Source organism: Hemitrygon akajei, chromosome 8 (genome assembly GCF_048418815.1).
Source record: "Hemitrygon akajei chromosome 8, sHemAka1.3, whole genome shotgun sequence".
NCBI classification, from domain to species: domain Eukaryota; kingdom Metazoa; phylum Chordata; class Chondrichthyes; order Myliobatiformes; family Dasyatidae; genus Hemitrygon; species Hemitrygon akajei.
In genome coordinates this window covers 113,365,705-113,384,938 of record NC_133131.1, presented here as the reverse complement: position 1 = coordinate 113,384,938, position 19,234 = coordinate 113,365,705, and the positions used below count along the sequence as shown (strand labels likewise).

The following is a 19,234-nucleotide window of genomic DNA, read 5'->3' as shown; positions in this document are numbered from 1 at the left end:
TATTTCTTTGACTCCCCACCATCAAGCAGGAGGTACCATAACATTAGAACAGTGATGGTTAGGATGTGAAACAACTTTTTCCCCCATGCCATGAGACGGCTGAACTTCCTGCCACCATCAAGGCCTCATCAGTTATTAAGTGTTATACTGTTTACTTTTTAACTTGTATCGTAAGTACACCTTGTGCTCAACGTCAGTCTTCTGGAATACATTTTATTTTAATTGTTAAATTATTTGTCTTAATATTTGCTTTGTGTTGTATGTGAGTTCTATGTATTTTAATGTGCACCTTGGTCTGGAGGAATGTTTTGTTTTGCGGTACAGTCGGCCCTCCTTATCAGCAGATTCCGCATGTGCGGATTCAATCAACCGCAGATCGGGAAAACCCTGAAGTTCTCTCTCCAGCGCTCGTTTGAGCATGTACAGACTATTTTTGCTTGTCATTATTCCCTAAACAATACAGTATAGCAACTATTTACATAGCATTTACATTGTATTAGGTATTATAAGTAATTTAGAAATGACTTAAAAGTACAGGCAGTCCCCAGGTTACGAACGAGTTCCGTTCCTCAGTCTGTCTTTAAGTCAGATTTGAAGTTGGAACAGGTACATCTGGTATTATTTAGCATCAGTTAGTCAAACATTTGTCTTAGTATATAGTACATATTTTACCTTTCTATGCATGTAAAACACTTGAGAAACATACGTATTTCAGTAGTTAAACCACTGCGTTGCTTAGTAATAATTGTAGCTTTCATCGGGGCAGGGCCTTTCACATGCTCCATTAAAATTGTTCTGATCGTTGACCGACTGTAGCCTAACACTTTTCCAATGACTGACGGCATTTCACTTCTTTCCGATTGCTTTATTTTTTCCACCTTATTTTCAATCGTGATTATTTTTGTGAACAGAAACACTGCAGATTCAGAGCTGCACTGCCGGGTCCTAATGTCCACTGTACTGAGACAGGTTAAATAAGGTCTGGGGTTCAGCTGGGTCCTAAAGACCACTGCATTGAGACAGGTTAAATAAGGGACTTGAGCATCCGCGTTTTTTGGTATCTGTGGGGGGGTCTCGGAACCAATCCCCCACTGATACGGAGGGCCGACTGTATATGGTTGAGTGGCAATAAACTTGGAACTTGAAAATCCCAGGAGGTCAGCATTTCTGAGATACTCAACCTACCCCATCTGGCACCAACAACCATTCCACAGTCAAAGTCACTTAGATCACATTTCTCCCCATTCTGATGTTTGGACTGAACAACTGAACCTCTTGACCATGTTTTTATCCATTGAGTTCCTGTCACATGATTGGCTGATTAGATATTTGCATTAATGTACAGGTGTAGTTAGTAAAGTGGCTACTAAGTATATACTACAATGTATATTTCTTTTACTAGTTGATGAATTTCATATTTTTTTTCCTACTCTGATTTCCTTCAAACCAGTACTTGTCATAGCTGCAGTGGTAGCTAGCCTATTTTCAACACTGGTCCAATAGAGACATAACCTCCTCCCTTTCTGCTGTCAGGTGTAAGGGCATAAATAGAAGCAGGAATAAGTCACATTGCTACTTTACTATTCTGCTGCACAGTAAATCAAAGCTGATCTTGTACTGTGTGTCCACTTTTCTGATTAATTCCCATACCACTTGATTTACTGTGTGCCCCAAAACTTCTGGATCTTGGCCTTCAGTATACACAACTGCATAAACATCTAATTCTGCAGTGGAGAATTTCAAAAATTTATCACTTTCTTTACTGAAAGAGATTTTTCCTTTTGTACGAGTCCCCGTTTCTAGATGCCAGGTGGAGGCAATTGCCTCTTGGTGCCCTCAAACCCTGGTGTGATTTGATGAGATTACCTGTCACTCTTCCAAACCTAGCTCATAAAAACTTGTCCTATGGGATCAGACTTGTCCAACTCATTTCAGTACCCAATATGAAGACAACTTGGTAGTTAATACAGCACCAGTAACCGAGGTTCAATCTGCCATTGTCTGTAAAGCATTTGTACATTCTCACCATGACTGCATGGATTTCCTCCCACATTCCAAAGACACGAGTTAGTAGGTTAATTGTCCTGGGCTTGTTGGGCTGGAAGGGCCTGTTATTGTGTTGCATGTCTAAATAAATAAAAAAAATTTAAAAACTTTTAAAACCTACTATTAATTTCAAAGGATTGGTTACTTCCCTAATATAAACCTTTGCTGCTTTGGCATATTGGGAGGAAGGTTACACTATGTAACACACCTTGGCAGTTTGTGCTGTGCAATAAATTCACCTTTAATTCTGTTATTTTCATTTTTTCGCAGCTCCTGAAATTTTAAATTATGAGCCAATTAGCACTGCAACAGATATGTGGTAAGTAAAGTTGAAGTGTGACTTTAGAAAATCATGCTGCAATGAAATTGGTTGAAACTGCTGCTGATGACAACTTTTCTCTCCAGGAGTATAGGTGTTCTTGCATATGTTATGCTGACAGGGATCTCACCGTTCTTGGGAGATGACAAGCAAGAAACTTTTCTCAACATCTCTCAAATAAATCTCAGTTTTACAGATGAAGATTTTGAGCATGTCTCCAAACAAGCTATAGACTTTATTAAGTCACTTCTTGTTAAGGAACCTGAGTAAGTTGTTAATTTAATAATGTTTACTAATATTTGTTGAGGCTAAACATTTTTGAAGCCATTGTAGCTGGTAACAACTTGTGCTTAATTTATGCTTTGCGTCTCCTGGCCAGGAGCAACGAGTTACATTAATGTAACTATTAATTTTTTTGTCACCGTGTGCTCTGTTGATGCTGAGTCAGTTGTACAAAAACTTTTAAAAACTTTTAAATGCTTAGGTGGGTCAATGGAAGCTGAAGCTAACTTTTAATGAGCTAGAATGAGTTCCTACGAATCCCATTTTCATAATTCGTAAACTTGCATTATTCTCATCTTTCCTTCAGCTTGTGCTATCTTTTTCTTGAGCTTCAGGTTTTCTAAATGTCAAGTCTATTGTCTTTATATTATAATTGTTCAACTAGATTATTGCCTTTAAGTGGAATGAGTAAGCAGATTTTGAAATGTTCTCTACCAAAGATATTTTAGATTTTACAACCCTGCTTAAAGTCAGCACTTTAAATTCTTGTACCACTTGGCTATTTATTGTTGTTGGTGTGGCAGTGAAATCCAGTATATAGGATTTTTGTGAGATTATTCCAAATATACTGCCTGCCATTCCTCATTCCATCTTGCAAATACTGTGCAGGGACTTTTTCCTACTTCATCTCTACTTTCGTATATTGCAAGCAGGAACTTACCAGCCCCTTTGGGGTTGGTTTAGGCCAGGTCACTGTGCATGGCATTGAGTGAAGTGGGATCTGAAAGGAGTGAACAGATAGTTGTGAACAATATGGATCAGTGAAGATAATAAACAAGGGACAACTAATAATAGAAGGAACTGTAGAAATGCTAAAATATAAATGAAAATTAAGCATTCTGGATTCAAATTTGTCCTTTATTTCTTGAAGGGATATCCTTCAAGTGTAGCAAAAATTGTTTTGTCACCATTTTCCTTTGACAAACCCAAAATAACTGAGTTTTCTCTGTATTCTCTACTTAGTGCCTTTTAAATGCTTGTGTGTTTTTCTTTATATGGGGTAGTGGGCCGTTTTTAATTATTTGCCTGGTTTGGCACATAATTGCAGGCTCACATATTAATGAGAGAGTTTATTGACAGATTACAGCCTTGTGCTACTTGAGACTCCAAAACTAATTGCACTTTACTCCTTTCTCTATCTCCTGTCTCCATGTGCTTCCAATATTCCCTTGAATGCTGCTGACACGCATCTCTTGGCTCTCTTTTCTGTAAAGCATTTTGTTTACGAACAAAGCAGAGGAAGTAGTCTTTCTATCAAACACTGAATAACATTTTCTCTCTCTCGCTCTGCTCTAATGGAATTAATCCTATTTGAAAGCATCTATCGTTTGCTATTCTTATCTTTACCTTGATTAATCTAAACTGTATACCCTCAGGTTGCTGTTAAATCTCTCTAACAAGGTTCTTTAAAACTCTACATGTATTATTGAATTAATATTTTGTATAAATTTATCAATTCCAATCTACTCTCACATTTGTAATGTAATAGTAACCAACGTTTTGCCTTGCAAAGATCATTACAGAAACTTTGGTCTCTCTTCTCATCCATACCATTTTGCTTAATGTTTATTCTCTCATTCCATCATTTACCATTGAATATGCATTACGCTTCGCGTCCCAATTACTTTAAGATGTATTTCTCCATTCTGCTAACTATTCTCATCTTCAGGAAGATTGCCAGCTACTATTTGAGTTCTTTATGATCAAATTTAAATTATCTTGTAACCTGGCAATAACCTTTGAACCTTTCCTGTCCCTACACCTCCTCTCTTACCACCATTCAGGGCCCCAAACAGTCCTTCCAGGTGAGGCAACACTTCACCTGTGAGTCTGTTGGGGTCATCTATTGCATCCGGTGTTCCTGGTGCGGTCTCCTCTACATCAATGAGACCCAACGCAGATTGGGGAACTGCTTCGTCGAGCACCTATGCTCTGTCCACCACAACAGACAGGATCTCCCAGTTGCCACTCACTTCAACTCTCCTTCACATTCCCATTCGGATATGTCCATACATGGCCTCCTCTATTGTCATGATGAGGCCAAACTTCGGTTGGAGGAACAACATCTCAAATACCAGTGGGTACCATCTGGGTATGAACATCAAATTCTCCAGCTTCCGGTAATTCCCTCCCTCTCCCTTCCCCCATCCCATCTTTACTCTGTCTCCTCTTCTAGCTGCCTATCACCTCTCATGACTCTGCCGCCTTCTACTACCCATAGTGCTTTCTCCTTAGATTCCTTCTTCACCTCTCCTACCTATCCCCTCCCTGCTTCCCCTCCCCCACCCCTTAATCTTTCCTCTGATTGGTTTTCCACCCTCCCCCCACCTTTATAGGGCCCTTGCCCCCTCCTTCTTTAGTCCTGACGAAGGGTCTCGACCTGAAACGGTGACTGCTTCTTTCAACGGATGCTGCCCGACCTGCTGAGTTCATCCAGCTTTTTTGTACGTCTTGATTTGACCACAGCATCTGCAGTGTACTTTGTGTTAACCTTTGAACACCATCACTTTTAACCTTTCTCCAATTTTAGTTGTGCCCTTATGATGCAAGGGCACATATTACTATATTTGCCAGGAAATTTAACTTGTGCTGTATGTTTTCTTTCACAGAGAACGAGCTTTAGCTGAGGAATGTCTTGAACACCCATGGATGGCATGTGAATGCGATGAAACTGGATTTGTCACTGAAAGCTCAGTCGGCACACTTGAGTCCACAATTTCAGAAGAATCAGAAAGGCAAAATCAAGAAACTGAAGAGCTCATTGTCATGGCATCGTACACACTGGGACAATGTAGACAGTCTGAGACAGAGAATCTAAAAACTGACCAAAAGGCCATTTCCAAGCGCTTCAAGTTTGAAGAGCCCTTCAATACTTTACAGGAAATTTCGGGAGAGTTTATCTATTGAGTAATGGGACGAAGCACTTCATATTTGACAGTACTTTTTTTTATTTTAATAATAGATTCTGTCACAGAAGACTTCTGTTTCTGCTACAGATACTCAAGTAGAAACAAATTAATATCTAAACACCAAAAACTAATGTGCCTATCTTACGGATATGTGTGAGAAATGCTCATACTAAAGCCAAGCAAAGTGATGTAAGAAATAGTATATAATTGAAGTACATTCCTCGGGGGTACACAGCTCAGAGTTAATGTTGGTTTCACAAAAGGTGGTTGGATGAGTATTACGGTGGAGTTTTTGGTTCTATTTGCACAGTGGGTGGTGAGCAATTTGTTTGGGGGGGGGGGGTGAAGAAAAGCTTCAGTTCCAAATTGGTCCTTCAAGACACTGTACAGTTAACAGTATACTTTAAATGTGCAGTACATGTGAGTAATGCACTTGATGTTTAGCTGGAATCTGAAAATGCCTGTTTTCCCTCATAAATTGTTCACAAATAATGCATGTTTGATTTTGATATGAACTGGAACTATTCACAACATTCCTTATTTTATTATGTATATTTGAATTGCACAACTCCAGTTGATTTTCTTGATGGCTTTCATCATACTTGATTAGTGTTACTATTTCTTTGAATAATATTGTATTTGTATATGTATTTTTGTGATATTTTGCAAGATTTCAGTGATGTAGTTTGTGCCTTACAGATTAGAAATTAATATAGTATTCATTATGCAAAGGACTGCAAAATTAATTTGATTAAATGTACACCAATTTGTTCAATATGGGTAACTTGGATAACTACTTGGAACAGTGAACAAACTTTGGCTTGTTGATTAGTGAGAGGGTTTTTACAAAATAGCTTTTCTAAATACATTTTTAAAATGTAGCTAAAATTAAATGCTAGGACAGCTATTCATATCACTTTGTGCAGGCATTTAAACAGGAGTATTGCACTGTACTTTGCGACAGTCAATACTGAAAGCTTGTCTCTAGAAGTTCAAGCTTATGATTCAGTTCTTCAGTTGCAAAGCGAGTTCTGTTCAGCAGATTGTGGTATTTATTCCAGTTCCTAGTTCAACAGCACAAAAGTATAATTTGCAATAATCTTTTTAAGTAACTCAGGGATCCCTGAACATGGTCACATTTTAATTATTGTTTTTACTACTAAAAGGTTTTATTTTAAGGTGATCTTAGTATTGAATCTTAAGTTTATCAGTTTTCTTTGAATTTCCCTACATCCCCTTTCCCACAAAATATAAGCAATCAACTTCTGCTTATTCACATGTAAAGTGTTCAACCTGAAAGGGAACAGCTAGATCGAATTCTTAAAGCTCTTATCATAACTCTGAAGTGTCTAATCAGGAATGTGTTTTTTTTCCCCCCAGTCTGCAGTATTCACCTGCAAATGATGCTGAATACAATCTTAGCTGAAAGAGCAGTTCCTTGTGCTACTGAAGATGTATTTTTGTTTCTGTATTTAAAAAGCTAGCTATTATTCTTGATGTAAATTTCCCTCTGGTAAGTTTGAGAGAGCCATATTTTCATAATTGTAACATCTATTTTTTTCTCTAAACAATGTTGTGTTGAACTTTGCCTTTATTTTCAGGACAATACTGTAAAATTAATCGACAGCTAGCCAGTGCGTTTACCTATGAAACTATGTATACCATATTCCACTGGGGGAAAATGCAGCAGTTTCTGTACCCTTATCAAAGATGCATATATTTCCTTTAATAAACATCTGGATGCTTATTGATTTTTGTAGTTTTGAGTATCATTGAGTAAAAATCTTCTATTATAGGGCTCAGGACTTATTGAACAGAATCATGCTGGACCCAGACTTTGTGTTTCTTTACCAGTATGTGGTGGGCTAAATCTGAAAGAAGTTGTGCAAAATGTACCGTACTCTCAGCAGGAATCCTTGGCTAGCAAAATGCTGAGTTCCTGTATCTAGAATGCACTCCTAGCTGGCTGCTATAAGACTTTTGCATTGTTCTTTTTAAATGTAAAGATATTTAAAAGCTATTCAAATATAACTGTTTTAAAAATTCACAAAATAAAGTAAAATAATTTGAGTACTTTTTATCTTCAAGGTCACAAATTAAACTAAGTCAGTATCCAACTCCCAGCTGGTCTTGGACTGCTGCATTTCAACACAGAGGCATATAAATCCAAGATGTCCTGCAAATTACAGAAAAGTAAGTTGCAGGTAAGCATTAATTTGCCCAATGCAAAAAGCGCATGTTAATGTTGTCAACTATAAATGTTGTCTGACAAATCTCCTAACCAGGATGTTTGACTGATGTCTAACTACTGTGAAAAATGTCAAGATTCTTGATGCAAGGATCTTGTCCACTAAACGCCCCTGCACCAGGGAATGGCATTGCACTGAAGTGATTAATACCATCATCATCACTTATTGCCTAGAAGAAAACTAAGGCTATTGATTTTAACTTTATTTGTAATGCCTTTTTCTGGAAGTGTAATTAAAACTGGCAGAACAATTTGCATTCTGTACTGATAACCAAGTGAAAAATTCCAGCTGGAAGTGGTAGACACATGGGCCACATGATTAACTAATGCACAATAAGACACTTACAAGCATGCAACCTCATTTAGTTTCTTTTCACAAGCAACAGACATCAACAGATGCTCTGCTGCAGCACGCAGGCTCTGCCCAAGATTTAGGGGGGAATAAAGCTCAAGGGGACTGAGTAAACAAGCAGGCAGCGGGCATTCTGAGACCAACATCCCTGTTCTGTGACTAGTTATTGTACGCAAAGCTGGAACCAGCATTGCTTTACAAAACTATACAGTTCTGCATAAAAATTCCACTTTGGATCCTTTAACCAGTGTAGTCATAACACGAGATTCTGCAGATCCTATATAGTACTGCTGTGGGTTTAACACTGCTATGTTTAATACTGCAGTGTTTTCTGGATAGCATCTTCAGGAGGTAGCTTGAGTATTTAATACTGCCTGATCACCACTAGTGATAGCATTTGATGGGGTGCAAAGAAGCTCTGTAAATATGTTGCCAGGTGTGGAGAATTAAACTGTTGGATGAGCCTGGGTTGTCCTCTTTTTGGGGGGGGGGGGGGTGGTTTCAGTATGGGGTGCAGTGAGCTTTTTGGTGTATAAATGGGAACAACCTAGTTACTCTGGGTGGGGGCCATAGGGTTACAGTAATTCGTGGAAGGAGTGGTAAGGAAAACTTTCTATCCAGTGGGTGGATAGGGCATGTACTCCTTGAAAGAGTGGTAGACACAGAAATCCTAATCACACTTTGAAGAACACTGACCTGAAGGACAAGCCAAGTGCTGAACTAAGTGATTAGGATGGGTGGTTCTTTCCGTCTAGTATGGAGATGATTGTACACATTACATTCTTCTGTGCCCATTCCTATCACCCCCTATTGAAGCTCCTGCCTACTGCTCTCCCACTTATCAATGTTCATCCCATTAGGTAAGAGGAATATCACCTCATATTCTGCTTGGATAGTCTACAACCGAATGGGATGAACAATGCATTTTCTGATTTTAGGTAGCCTTCCATTCTGGTAGATTATCCCCTCCCCCACAATCATATTTCTGCGCTCCCATTTTTTGCCACCTTTCCCCCCTGGACCCTGTCATCTATCTTCAACCCCCTGCACTGGGTTCCATCCACCTACTACACATACTGTTCACCTGTAGGTTCCCCATTTCTGCCCTCCCTCAAATTCTGGTTTCATCTGCCACCCCTCCACTATGGTCCTCCTTTTGCTTATCAGTGCTGATAGCCCTTTGAGTTCATGCTCATCTCCTTCTAGTAATTGTATCCAAATTTTATACTTCCTTGGCTCCTCCATGCTCCATCTGCCTCTTAATATTTCTCTCTCTCCATCTCATTCACCTGCCACGATTTCCCAAACTCAACCTCAACCTCACTCCTTGCCTGTCATCTTTCACTACTCTTCAATCCACAAGTCATCTTGGACTCCGTCTCACCACATCGCTTCTCTTTTAATTGGCTATCTTACCTCTCCGTAGTTTGATGCCTCTGATGTCTCCGTAGTTTGCTTAGCAGATAGATCAGAAACCATTGAAAAATAACCATTTAGAGTAGTTGATGGATTGACTTTTTTGTCATCTTCCCTAATCTATGTCTAGTATCTATGTAGGCATCCAGCACTCACTAAAGGTGATAGAAGGAGTGACAATTGAATGTATACCCGAAGAACTGTGCCCTAGGACTAATGAAGTAGTGGTGGAAGGTGGGAATAGACTGGGTAACACTTAAATGCTACTATGATAATTTTTCTACAATGCTAAACAGTGGTTTACTGTGGCTGCAATAAGTGTTACAGGCATTTACTCACCCAGGCTAATCCAACTACACCTTCCAATCCTGAGTTCTCTACCAACAAGAAGATCAAAGGTTTCAGGTTCAGGAGAACTTCAGTGCTTTGCTCTTAATCATACATTTGGAAATATAGTGCCACTCCTTTGTTGCTGGGTCTAAATTCTGGAAATTCCAACACAGTTAAATTATTAAGCAGAAGGACTTCAGTGATTTAAGAAGGTACTTTACTACCTCCTTTGCAAAGAGAATACATATTGGCTTTGCCACTGATTACTGCTTCATGGAAAAAATTACAAATTAAAGTTAATTTGTTTGAATTCTTTCACAAACAGGACCCAGTTATGACCATTGTGGCTGAAATGAGTTATTTGGGTCAAAAAGAGCAGTGTCCAAGAGACATGAATATATTGCACAAAGGGAAGGCAATACACTGTTAGGAGAATTAACCCACACCTTCCTTAAGAGAGTTTCCTAAACAACAGCTCTGTCAAAACAAATGCTTATGTAGTTTTCCAAAATTATCAGCACAATCCTTTTGAATAATCTATTTAATGCTGGTATCTAGAGTTGAATGCATGTTGGATTAGCTATGCATACTAAACAAATCCACTGCATGTCCAGGGTTACCTCCAAATGGTAGCCATCGTTTCTCTGCATATGCACTTCCCTAAAATTTGAATCTATTATGCTGAAATGTTTCTGCCATCCTTCCAATTTCTACCAGATGTAGGTATACATTTCACAATATGAAATGATTGCTCAACATTTGAGACTGAAAGATGAAAAACATTTCTTAACAGAATTACAAGCATATGTTCCAGTAAATAAACATTTAAGTAGTGTTCACGTTCTGTTTATTGTGCTGTACCAAAGTATTTGCTCTCTTGCACAATTATGAATCAGATAATAGCTAGGCTTATTAATTAACCATACTTTACAAAATTTTCATCTTTGCTCAAAAATGTCTATATATAGCAAAAGCTCCAGGCTATGATCTATCCTTCCATCAACCAAATAAGAACCTAGTGTCATAGAATACTCTGCTTCATTCACCAAAAGCGGCACTTCCTGGTGGCCAAACATTTTAATTCTGATTCCTGTTCTGACATGTTGGTCCATGGCCTCTTCTATCAAGATGAGGCCACAATCAGGATGGAGGAACAACACTATATATTCCATCTGGGTAGCCTCTAATCTGATGGCATGAATATCGATTTCTCCTTCTGGTTTAAAACCCTGCCACTCTTCATCTATTCCCCCCCCCCCCCCCCCACTCTGGCCCCTCATCTCTTCTCGCCTGCCTATCATGGATCCCCCTCTCATTCCCTTTCTCCTATGATCCACTCTCCTCTCAGAATTCTTCTTCTCCAGCCCTTTATCTTTCCAATCCACCTTCTAGCTACCCTCCTTCTCCAGCCCCCACTTTTTTTATTCCGGCATCTTCCCCCTTCCTTTTCAGACCTGAAGAAGGGTCTCAGTCTAAAACATTGACCGTTTATTAATTCTCCAGCATTTTGTGTGTGTTGCTTCATAGAATATTACTATTATTTTTGGATGAACCAGATCTGTACCATGAAGCTTAATCTGTACAATTAATTGTGTTTTATTATCTTTTAAATAGCAGAGAAGCTGAGCACATTTTGATCTGTATAGATTTATTAAACATCCAGATACTTCCAAGATAAAATTACTATATTGACAACAACATTAAAAGCCATCCCACATGCATTAACTTTGGTCTTCATCCTTGTTCACGGTGTAAACTGAAAGCTGTTGACCATTTAACAACTGTAAAGTGGCTTCTTGCAAAAACCATCTGACAAAAGCAAAGAACACAGGTAATATTATGGGCTAACAATTATTCAACAAAACTCTAACAAAGGAATATTAAAACAAAGATTTGTTTGAGTTTCTCTGCATTTCTTAGTCCTCTCCTCCCTCCACTGAGCTCCACTGCACTCCATTCCCCTCCCTTCCCCCCCCCCCCCCCATCCTCAGAATGATATAACGTGTTAGTGAAATAGGCTGACAAGTGGCAGATGGAGTTTAATTCTCGTGAATGAAGTGAAGCATTTTTGGGACAAACTGAATGAAAGGAAAGGTCTAAGGTCATTTCCCTGGAGTGGAAGAGAACTGACAGGTATGTAAAGTTGTGAGGGGTTTAGATAGGGAAGACTGCACAAAATATATATCACAAGTGAATAAAACCAGAGGACATAGATTTAGGCTAAGAGTAAACAATATACAAAGGATTTCAGGGAGACCGTTGATGCCTAAATGCTGAGCACCTGGAATTCACTGCCTGAGGCAATTGTGGTAGCAGAATCACTGACACCATTTAAAAAGACATACACCACAAATGCCTAGGCATAGAAAGCTACAAGTCAAGTGCTTGAAGATGGCATTAATACAGATTACCCATTAATTGGCATGGACATGGTTTGAAGAGCTTTTATTCCATCCTCTACAGCTCTGGGCCAGAATGCAGTGAACTACATTAGAATTGGCCCAGCTTTGAGGCTGAGGGACTACCCAGCACATAAATTTTCAAATAGAAGTGGGGGGGGGGGGGGCAATAAGAGAGACTTTAATCCTTTTCTCCCTTAATTATGAGTATTGAATTCTGAAATTATTTTTAAATAAAATCAAGTGGTGTTAGGTTCATGATGAAACCTGCCATCTTGGAGTAACCATGTCACAATACAGTACTGAGAAATAAACAGTGTTTAATTTTAGACTAAAGCATAATTTTGTTGATAATCAGACAAAAAAATCTGAAGCTACTTAGTTGAACACATTTAACTACGTAACAGAAATGCTATATAAATAAAAGTTTAAAAATGGCAAATACTCAAAACTCTAAAATGAAAACAGAAAATGTTAGAAGCATTCAGCAGATCTGGTGACAGCAGTGGAAACGTTTCTAGCTTGGGATCCTTGATCAGAACTGCTGCCACATGTAGCCATAAAAGAAAACTTTCTCAATTCTTTGTAGCTACTTCCCTTCTAAGAATTGTTAAAGCAGAAGAAAGCACAGCACAGGAAGAAGCCTATATATAAACATAAGTATATATCTGCACTTGGTCTATATAGCTTTCTACAGGTGGAGAAATGCAAATAGAGATACGTGGACAAGTGTGATGTGTTTCATTTTACAAGGTCAAATGCAAAAATACAATAAGTGGCAGGACCCTTCTGTCCAATGATGTACAGAGGGATATTGGCTTTCAAATCCATAGCTCCTTACAAATGGTAGAGAATGTATTTAAGAGTAATAGAATTATACAGCATGGAAATACTCTTTGGCGTAACTTGTCCACACTGAACTAGTCCCATGCCTTCAATTGGCCCAAAGCCCTCTAGATGTCTTCTTATCCCTGTTCTTATCTAGGTGAATGGAAAATTTGTTCCTCAGATCTATTCTGTTTTATCCTTGACTTTAAATCTGTTTTGCATATCTCTGAACTCCATCCAACCTTCCCTCCAGGTTTGTATAGGTCCTACAGGGCATTTTCAAAATTGCATCTGAAAGGCTTTTAAGAAATTTTACAACCCAATTTCCAGGCTTAAATCTCTTAAACCTCAGTTTAGTCAGGTTAAACTATTCTGATAATTGCCATCCTTACTTTTACATAAATTACTTTTTGTGTTGAAAAAAGTTAAGTTGGTAACAAAAACTATCTTAATTTGTTCAAAAACAGCAATTCTAGAACTATAACCCAGTCTTTTCTATCCTTGAAGCTAACTATTTACACTTTCTTAGATAATGAGGAATAACAATTTCTACATCATAAAAATTGAAGCTGTTCTGTAAAATATTAGTTGGGTTAGAAATCACCTTTTGGAGGAAAATGGAAGTAGATGTTTTAGGGAATGAAGGAGACTCAACATGAAATGTTGACTATCCATTTTCCTCCATAAGTGCTGCCTGACACAATTCCTCCAGCATCTTGGGTATTGCTCCAGGTTCCTGAATATGTAAAATATTTAACTTCAGGTACAGAATCAGGCCCAACAAAAAATGCTTCAGGAAATCAGCAGTCCTCTCAGTCCAAGTAATTTGCAATTTTGCATTCTGTTACATCATTTTTTTTCTATTCAATAAATTTTGAACTGGACATTTCAACATCAGCTAAAAGTTACCTTTTTTCTACTGTGTCTCTGATACAATAGGTGTGGAGATAACCAGCTGATTTGTTTCCACTTACTGGAATTTTAATCTGTAAACAAATGTGACAAGTTATAAAGAATATTTTTGGGAAAAAATATCATTTAGTAAAGTGACTGTCTGCCAGTAACTGTCCTTAGAATGCCATTTATTCTAACTCTGCACTCCAGTTACTGTAGTTCAAAGAGTATGAATTTTCTCAATGTAGCATTGTGAGTAACAGTACAAAAACTGATAAACTATGTCTAAATCAAGAAATGTGAATTCTGCCATGCATTTACAAGGGAGATTAAAAACCACTTATCAGAATTGCTGGTTTACGTAGAAGAGGCCTACAATTTGGGTACAAAACCACAGATTATTTTAAAAAAGCAGCACCTGAATACTGTACCTTTGCACTTATTCCATCCACCCGATTATTTCTGTCGGTGAGTTTGATATTTCGGATCTGGAGAGGAGGGGCTCCCAAGGCATGCAGTGCTACGTCACTTTTCTTGAGCTCCTCAATTGCCAACTTGTAGTATTCTGACTTGGCAAAATTTTCTATAAAATCATAGTTGTAAGCAAGATCTTCACAAAATACATTAATAATGAACATTTTATGCACTTCCAAGAATTGCTTAAATAATTAGCCCCCTGATCTACTCCTGAATTCAATAAGATCATCATTCATCTGAACTTGGTCTTTCTGTACATTCATACCTGTTCCCTTTAATACACAAATGCATCTACCTTGGCATTGAATAACTCGTTCTCCAGAGCTCCCCAGGACTGCATGTATATCCTCATAATTTCCATGTAAAATGAATGAACAATTATTCTGAACAATACCTAATAATGACATTATCATAGGGTCAGACATAGAAACAAGCTTTTCATCCACGCTGATCATCAAGCACTCATCTATATTAATCCTATTTACCATCTCTGGGTTCACAGCTTTGTCTTTTTGATGTAAGTGCTCATCTTGATTCTGATAGAATCAGCCCTATAAACCCCATTTAGAGTCTTACAAATGTCATTTGGAAATTCTAACAGGTCACTATGTTCAGCTACCTTTATAAGGTAACTGCTTCATTCTTGGTGCAAAATAAAAATAAACTGCTGGAGGAATGAATGAAGACTTGTGGAGACAAAGGGGCAGTCGACATTTCAAGTTGAGACACTATGAGAACAGTTCTGATGCAAGCACTTAACCTAAAAATTGACAGTCCCCTTGCTGCCACAGATGCTGATACCCTACTGAGTTCTGCATTTTTTTTGCTCCAGATTACAGCCCATTGAATCTTGTCCCAATTGTTACATAGAAAATATACAGTACAGCTCTTCCATGAGACAACCAAATCTGCTTAGTACAGCAGTACCCTGCAGAGCTATAGCAGAACCTTGCTGCCATTACATTAAATTTCTCTTGCAAAAAGGCCACTATTTCATTTTCATTCCTAACAACTTGAGGTACATGCACGGCAACTCTTTTTCCAGACAAGAGCATTGCAATATCTCTCTCTCTACAACAACATTTAAACAATGTTCTGCTTCTGTATTCCTATGTTGGATCTGATTGTTTAATTGTCATTTTCTTTTTAGTTTAACAATTAAAATCTCTGCCTTATTGTAAGTAGTTTTTACATACATAAGTGACTTTATATGCCTCTAGTAGTGGCTATACAAAGTATAATTCTGCAAGCTTTGTACTGCATTAGGTGAATAAGATTTTCCCCCTAACACATACAAAAGCTGGATGAACTCAGCAGGTCGGGCAGCATCTGTTGAAATGAGCAGTCAACATATCGGTCTGAGACCCTTCGTCGGGACTGGCAAAGGGTCTCATCCCGAAACGTTGACCGCTCATTTCAACGGATGCTGCCCGACCTGCTGAGTTCATCCAGCTTTTGTACGTGTAGATTTTCCCTCTATTGGTTAACTTTTTACTACAGTATTTGAATAAATGTTTTCTACTTGGTCGTCTCTTATTCTTGGAATTTTTCTTATCTCATGGGTATTGGATCTGTTTCTGTCATTTCCCCTGACAGCATATCTTCGACAATGTACCAATCAGTGTTATAAATGAGTTGCCTCAAATTCTGCATATCTCCTGTAAAGTTTTGTTATCTCAGTTTAACTCTAGGCCCTTTAGTATTTGATATTTCTATCCTAGGAAAAAAATTCTATGCCTCATAATTTTGTATGCTACTATCAGGTTGCCACCTCAGCCTCCATCACACCATAGAAAACCATTCACATTTTCTGACTTCTCCTTGCAGCTAATACTCTCCAGTCCAGGCAACATTTCAAACTTCTTTTGCGCCCTCTCCAAAGCCTCCATATTCTTCCTGTAATGCAGTGCCCAGACTGCACACAATATTCTCATATGTGGCCTAATCAAAGTTTTATACAGTTGCAACATGACTTCCCAGCTTTTGTTCAATTCCCTGACTGATAGTCAAGCATGTTACACATCTTTAGCACCCCATCTGCTTATCTTGCCACTTTCAGGGAGTGATGGACTTGCAGTCCACGATCCCTCTCTACATTTATGGTCCTAAGGGTTCTGCCATTTATTGTAAATTTTCCTCTTACATTTGACCACACAAAGAGCAGGAGCTCCAAATTAAAGTTTATCTGCTATTTTTCTGCCCAAGTTTTCAACTTATCTTGTTGTATCCTTTGACAACCTTCTCTATGCACAACTTCACTATTTTTCGTCTTCTTTCCACTTAATGATCAGCCACCTACATTTTCATTCACATTATTTATTTATACACCGCAGAGGCTCCAGCATTGATCTTGATGGAAACCTCCTATCAAAATAACACCCCTCTGTTACCTCTGTCTTCTATGGCCAATCCAAGTTTGAATCCAATCTACCATTCTCCATGTGCCTCAGCCTTCAGGATAATATGTGGGACGTTATTGAAAAGCTTTACCAAAGCCCATGTATACCACATTTGTACCTCCTGCTGCCTTCACCTGCTTTGTCACCTTCTTAAAAAAAATAAAAATCACGGTCGGATTTGTAAATGACCTACCCACAAAGAAAGTCATACTGATTATCTATGATTTTCCAGATGCCATTAGATCCTATCTAACAATCTTGAAATTGGCTATTGTCACACATACCAAGTACAATAAAAAAGATTTTGTTTTGTATGCTTTTCAGACAGATCATGCCATAGAGAGTGATATCAGGCGAGTACAAAGAAAACAATGTAGTGCATACAGTTAGAGAATTTTCCTGCCACTGCTGCAAAACTCACTCGTCTATAATTTCCTGGTCTGTCTCTGTTGCCCTCAAATAGAAGTAAAACATTGGCCATTCTCCAGTCATCTGGGACCTCAACTGTAGTTAAAGAGATGCAAAGATCTCTGGCAAATGCCCATCAATCTCCTCACTTGCCTCTCTTAATCGTCTGGGATAGAACCTCCTGTCCTTGGGAACTTATCCATCTTAATGTTCAAGAAACTCAACACCTTTATGTTATCAACCTGCTCCAGAAAATCAGCATACCCCTCCCTGATCTTGCTATTCTCAATGTCCCTCTCCTGAGTTAATACCAATGCAAAGTATATGTTTAGAAACTCAACCACTTCCTCTGGCTCCAGGCATCAGCTCCCTCCTCTGTCCTTGAGCAGTTATAGTTTGTTATTTCTTATCTGAAAACAGCAATAATTTTACTTTCTAAATATTCCAATTAAGCCAGTACTTGCCACATTCTGAAGGGACAAATTCTAGATTTCCGCCAACCTTTGTTTAAAAATGTTTCACACATGACCTCAAATTTTACTTTTATATGTATTTATTTCAAGCTCACCTGTAAGTTTGCAAGTCATGGTCATGTACTTGTCTAAGTATCTTTAAATGTTGTTAATGTACCTGCCTCAACCACTTCCTCCAGCAGTTCATTCCATATACTGACTGCCTTCTGGGTGGTAAAAGTAGCCCTCATATTCCTATCAAGTCTCTCCCTTCTCACCTTAAAACCACGCTCTTGAGCTCTTGATCTCCCAAAACTAATTAACAATGTGCAAATTCATCTAATCTACACCCCTCATAATTTTATCTATCTCTATAAGATCATCCCTTATTCTCCTACTCTTCAATAGAAAGGCTAAACCGTTCAACCTCACTCAACTAGTCAGCCCCTCGAGCCCCAGCAACATCCTCTTACATCTCCTCTGCTGACATTCCAGCCTGATCGCATCTTGTAGATGCGACCAAAACTGATCACCATATTCCAAATGCGGTCTCACCAATGAATAGTATATACTGCAACAGAATATCCAACTTCTACACTCAATGCTCCGCCTGATGAAGGCCAGCTTGCCTCCTTCACCACCCTTGTCTATTTCCAATGCAACTTACAGGGAACCATGTACTTGCACTCATAGGACTCTGCTGTAGATGAGCAGAGAATTGTTTGAGATTACAGAGCTGAGTGAAACAACTAAGATGGGCAAACGTTGTGTGAAGAAAATCAGAGAAATTCCATGGCATAAAGGTTTAATGTTAAATTATTTTGGCCCATGACTATGAACTATTAGTAGGATATGTTCAGTCAATCACGTGCTTAAACCACAGACTGGTGGTCTTGTACTCTGTGATCCAAGGATGCACTCAAGAACATTAATTTCCCATTTATTTACTCTGTTGGAAAGCCTCCAACATTACCATGGCAACAGAGCTGATCAGTAATTAAACATTTGGGCAAATTGTGACTATGAACCTCAAATTTTATCGCTCCATGGTACACCATTTAGCAAATCAGGCATGCTGTTTAGTACGAAACTTGCAAAACTATTCAACAGGAAAAATCCTAAGGTTTAACAGGAAGCAACAATTAAAACAATGACAGAACAAATGTTTGCAGCCAAGAACATTTTTCCAACTCGAGCATCGGAGAAAAAACAACTGTAGGAATAACAGCCCATGTACGAAACAAACTCAGTTCCTAGAAAGTCTAAACATTTTCAAACTTAGTAATATATGTTTAACAACAGTTTCCTTAAGGGGAAATCTTGCGTGACAAAGCTGTCGAAATTCTGAAGAAAAACAAGCAGGATAAACAAAGGAGAGGCAGTGGGATGTTGTTTACTTGGATTTTCAAAAGGCCTTTGATAAGGTGCCACACATGAGGGTGCTAAACAATGTAAGAGCCCATGGTATTACAGGA

At 38.5% G+C, this 19,234-nt stretch overlaps 2 protein-coding genes across 4 annotated transcripts in view; one reads left to right on the top strand and one right to left on the bottom strand.

Annotated features, from left to right (window-relative positions):
• The window catches only part of stk17a (serine/threonine kinase 17a), a 107,384-nt gene extending 100,077 nt beyond the window's left edge, over positions 1 to 7,307 (top strand). Inside the window, exons 5-7 of the mRNA XM_073054405.1 lie at positions 2,317 to 2,365; positions 2,452 to 2,631; positions 5,257 to 7,307. Coding sequence (XP_072910506.1) covers positions 2,317 to 2,365; positions 2,452 to 2,631; positions 5,257 to 5,554 — 527 coding nt within the window. The 3' untranslated portion in view covers positions 5,555 to 7,307. The remainder of the gene's footprint in view (positions 1 to 2,316; positions 2,366 to 2,451; positions 2,632 to 5,256) is intronic.
• Positions 7,308 to 11,533: 4,226 nt separating this feature from the next.
• coa1 (cytochrome C oxidase assembly factor 1) overlaps positions 11,534 to 19,234 on the bottom strand; it is an 81,399-nt gene continuing 73,698 nt past the window's right edge. For all 3 annotated transcript variants that reach the window (XM_073054401.1, XM_073054403.1, XM_073054404.1), the window contains 3 exons: positions 14,455 to 14,606; positions 14,039 to 14,115; positions 11,534 to 11,711 (listed from right to left, as the gene is read on the bottom strand). In XM_073054401.1, the coding sequence (XP_072910502.1) occupies positions 11,624 to 11,711; positions 14,039 to 14,115; positions 14,455 to 14,606 (317 nt within the window). In that variant the 3' untranslated portion in view covers positions 11,534 to 11,623. The remainder of the gene's footprint in view (positions 11,712 to 14,038; positions 14,116 to 14,454; positions 14,607 to 19,234) is intronic.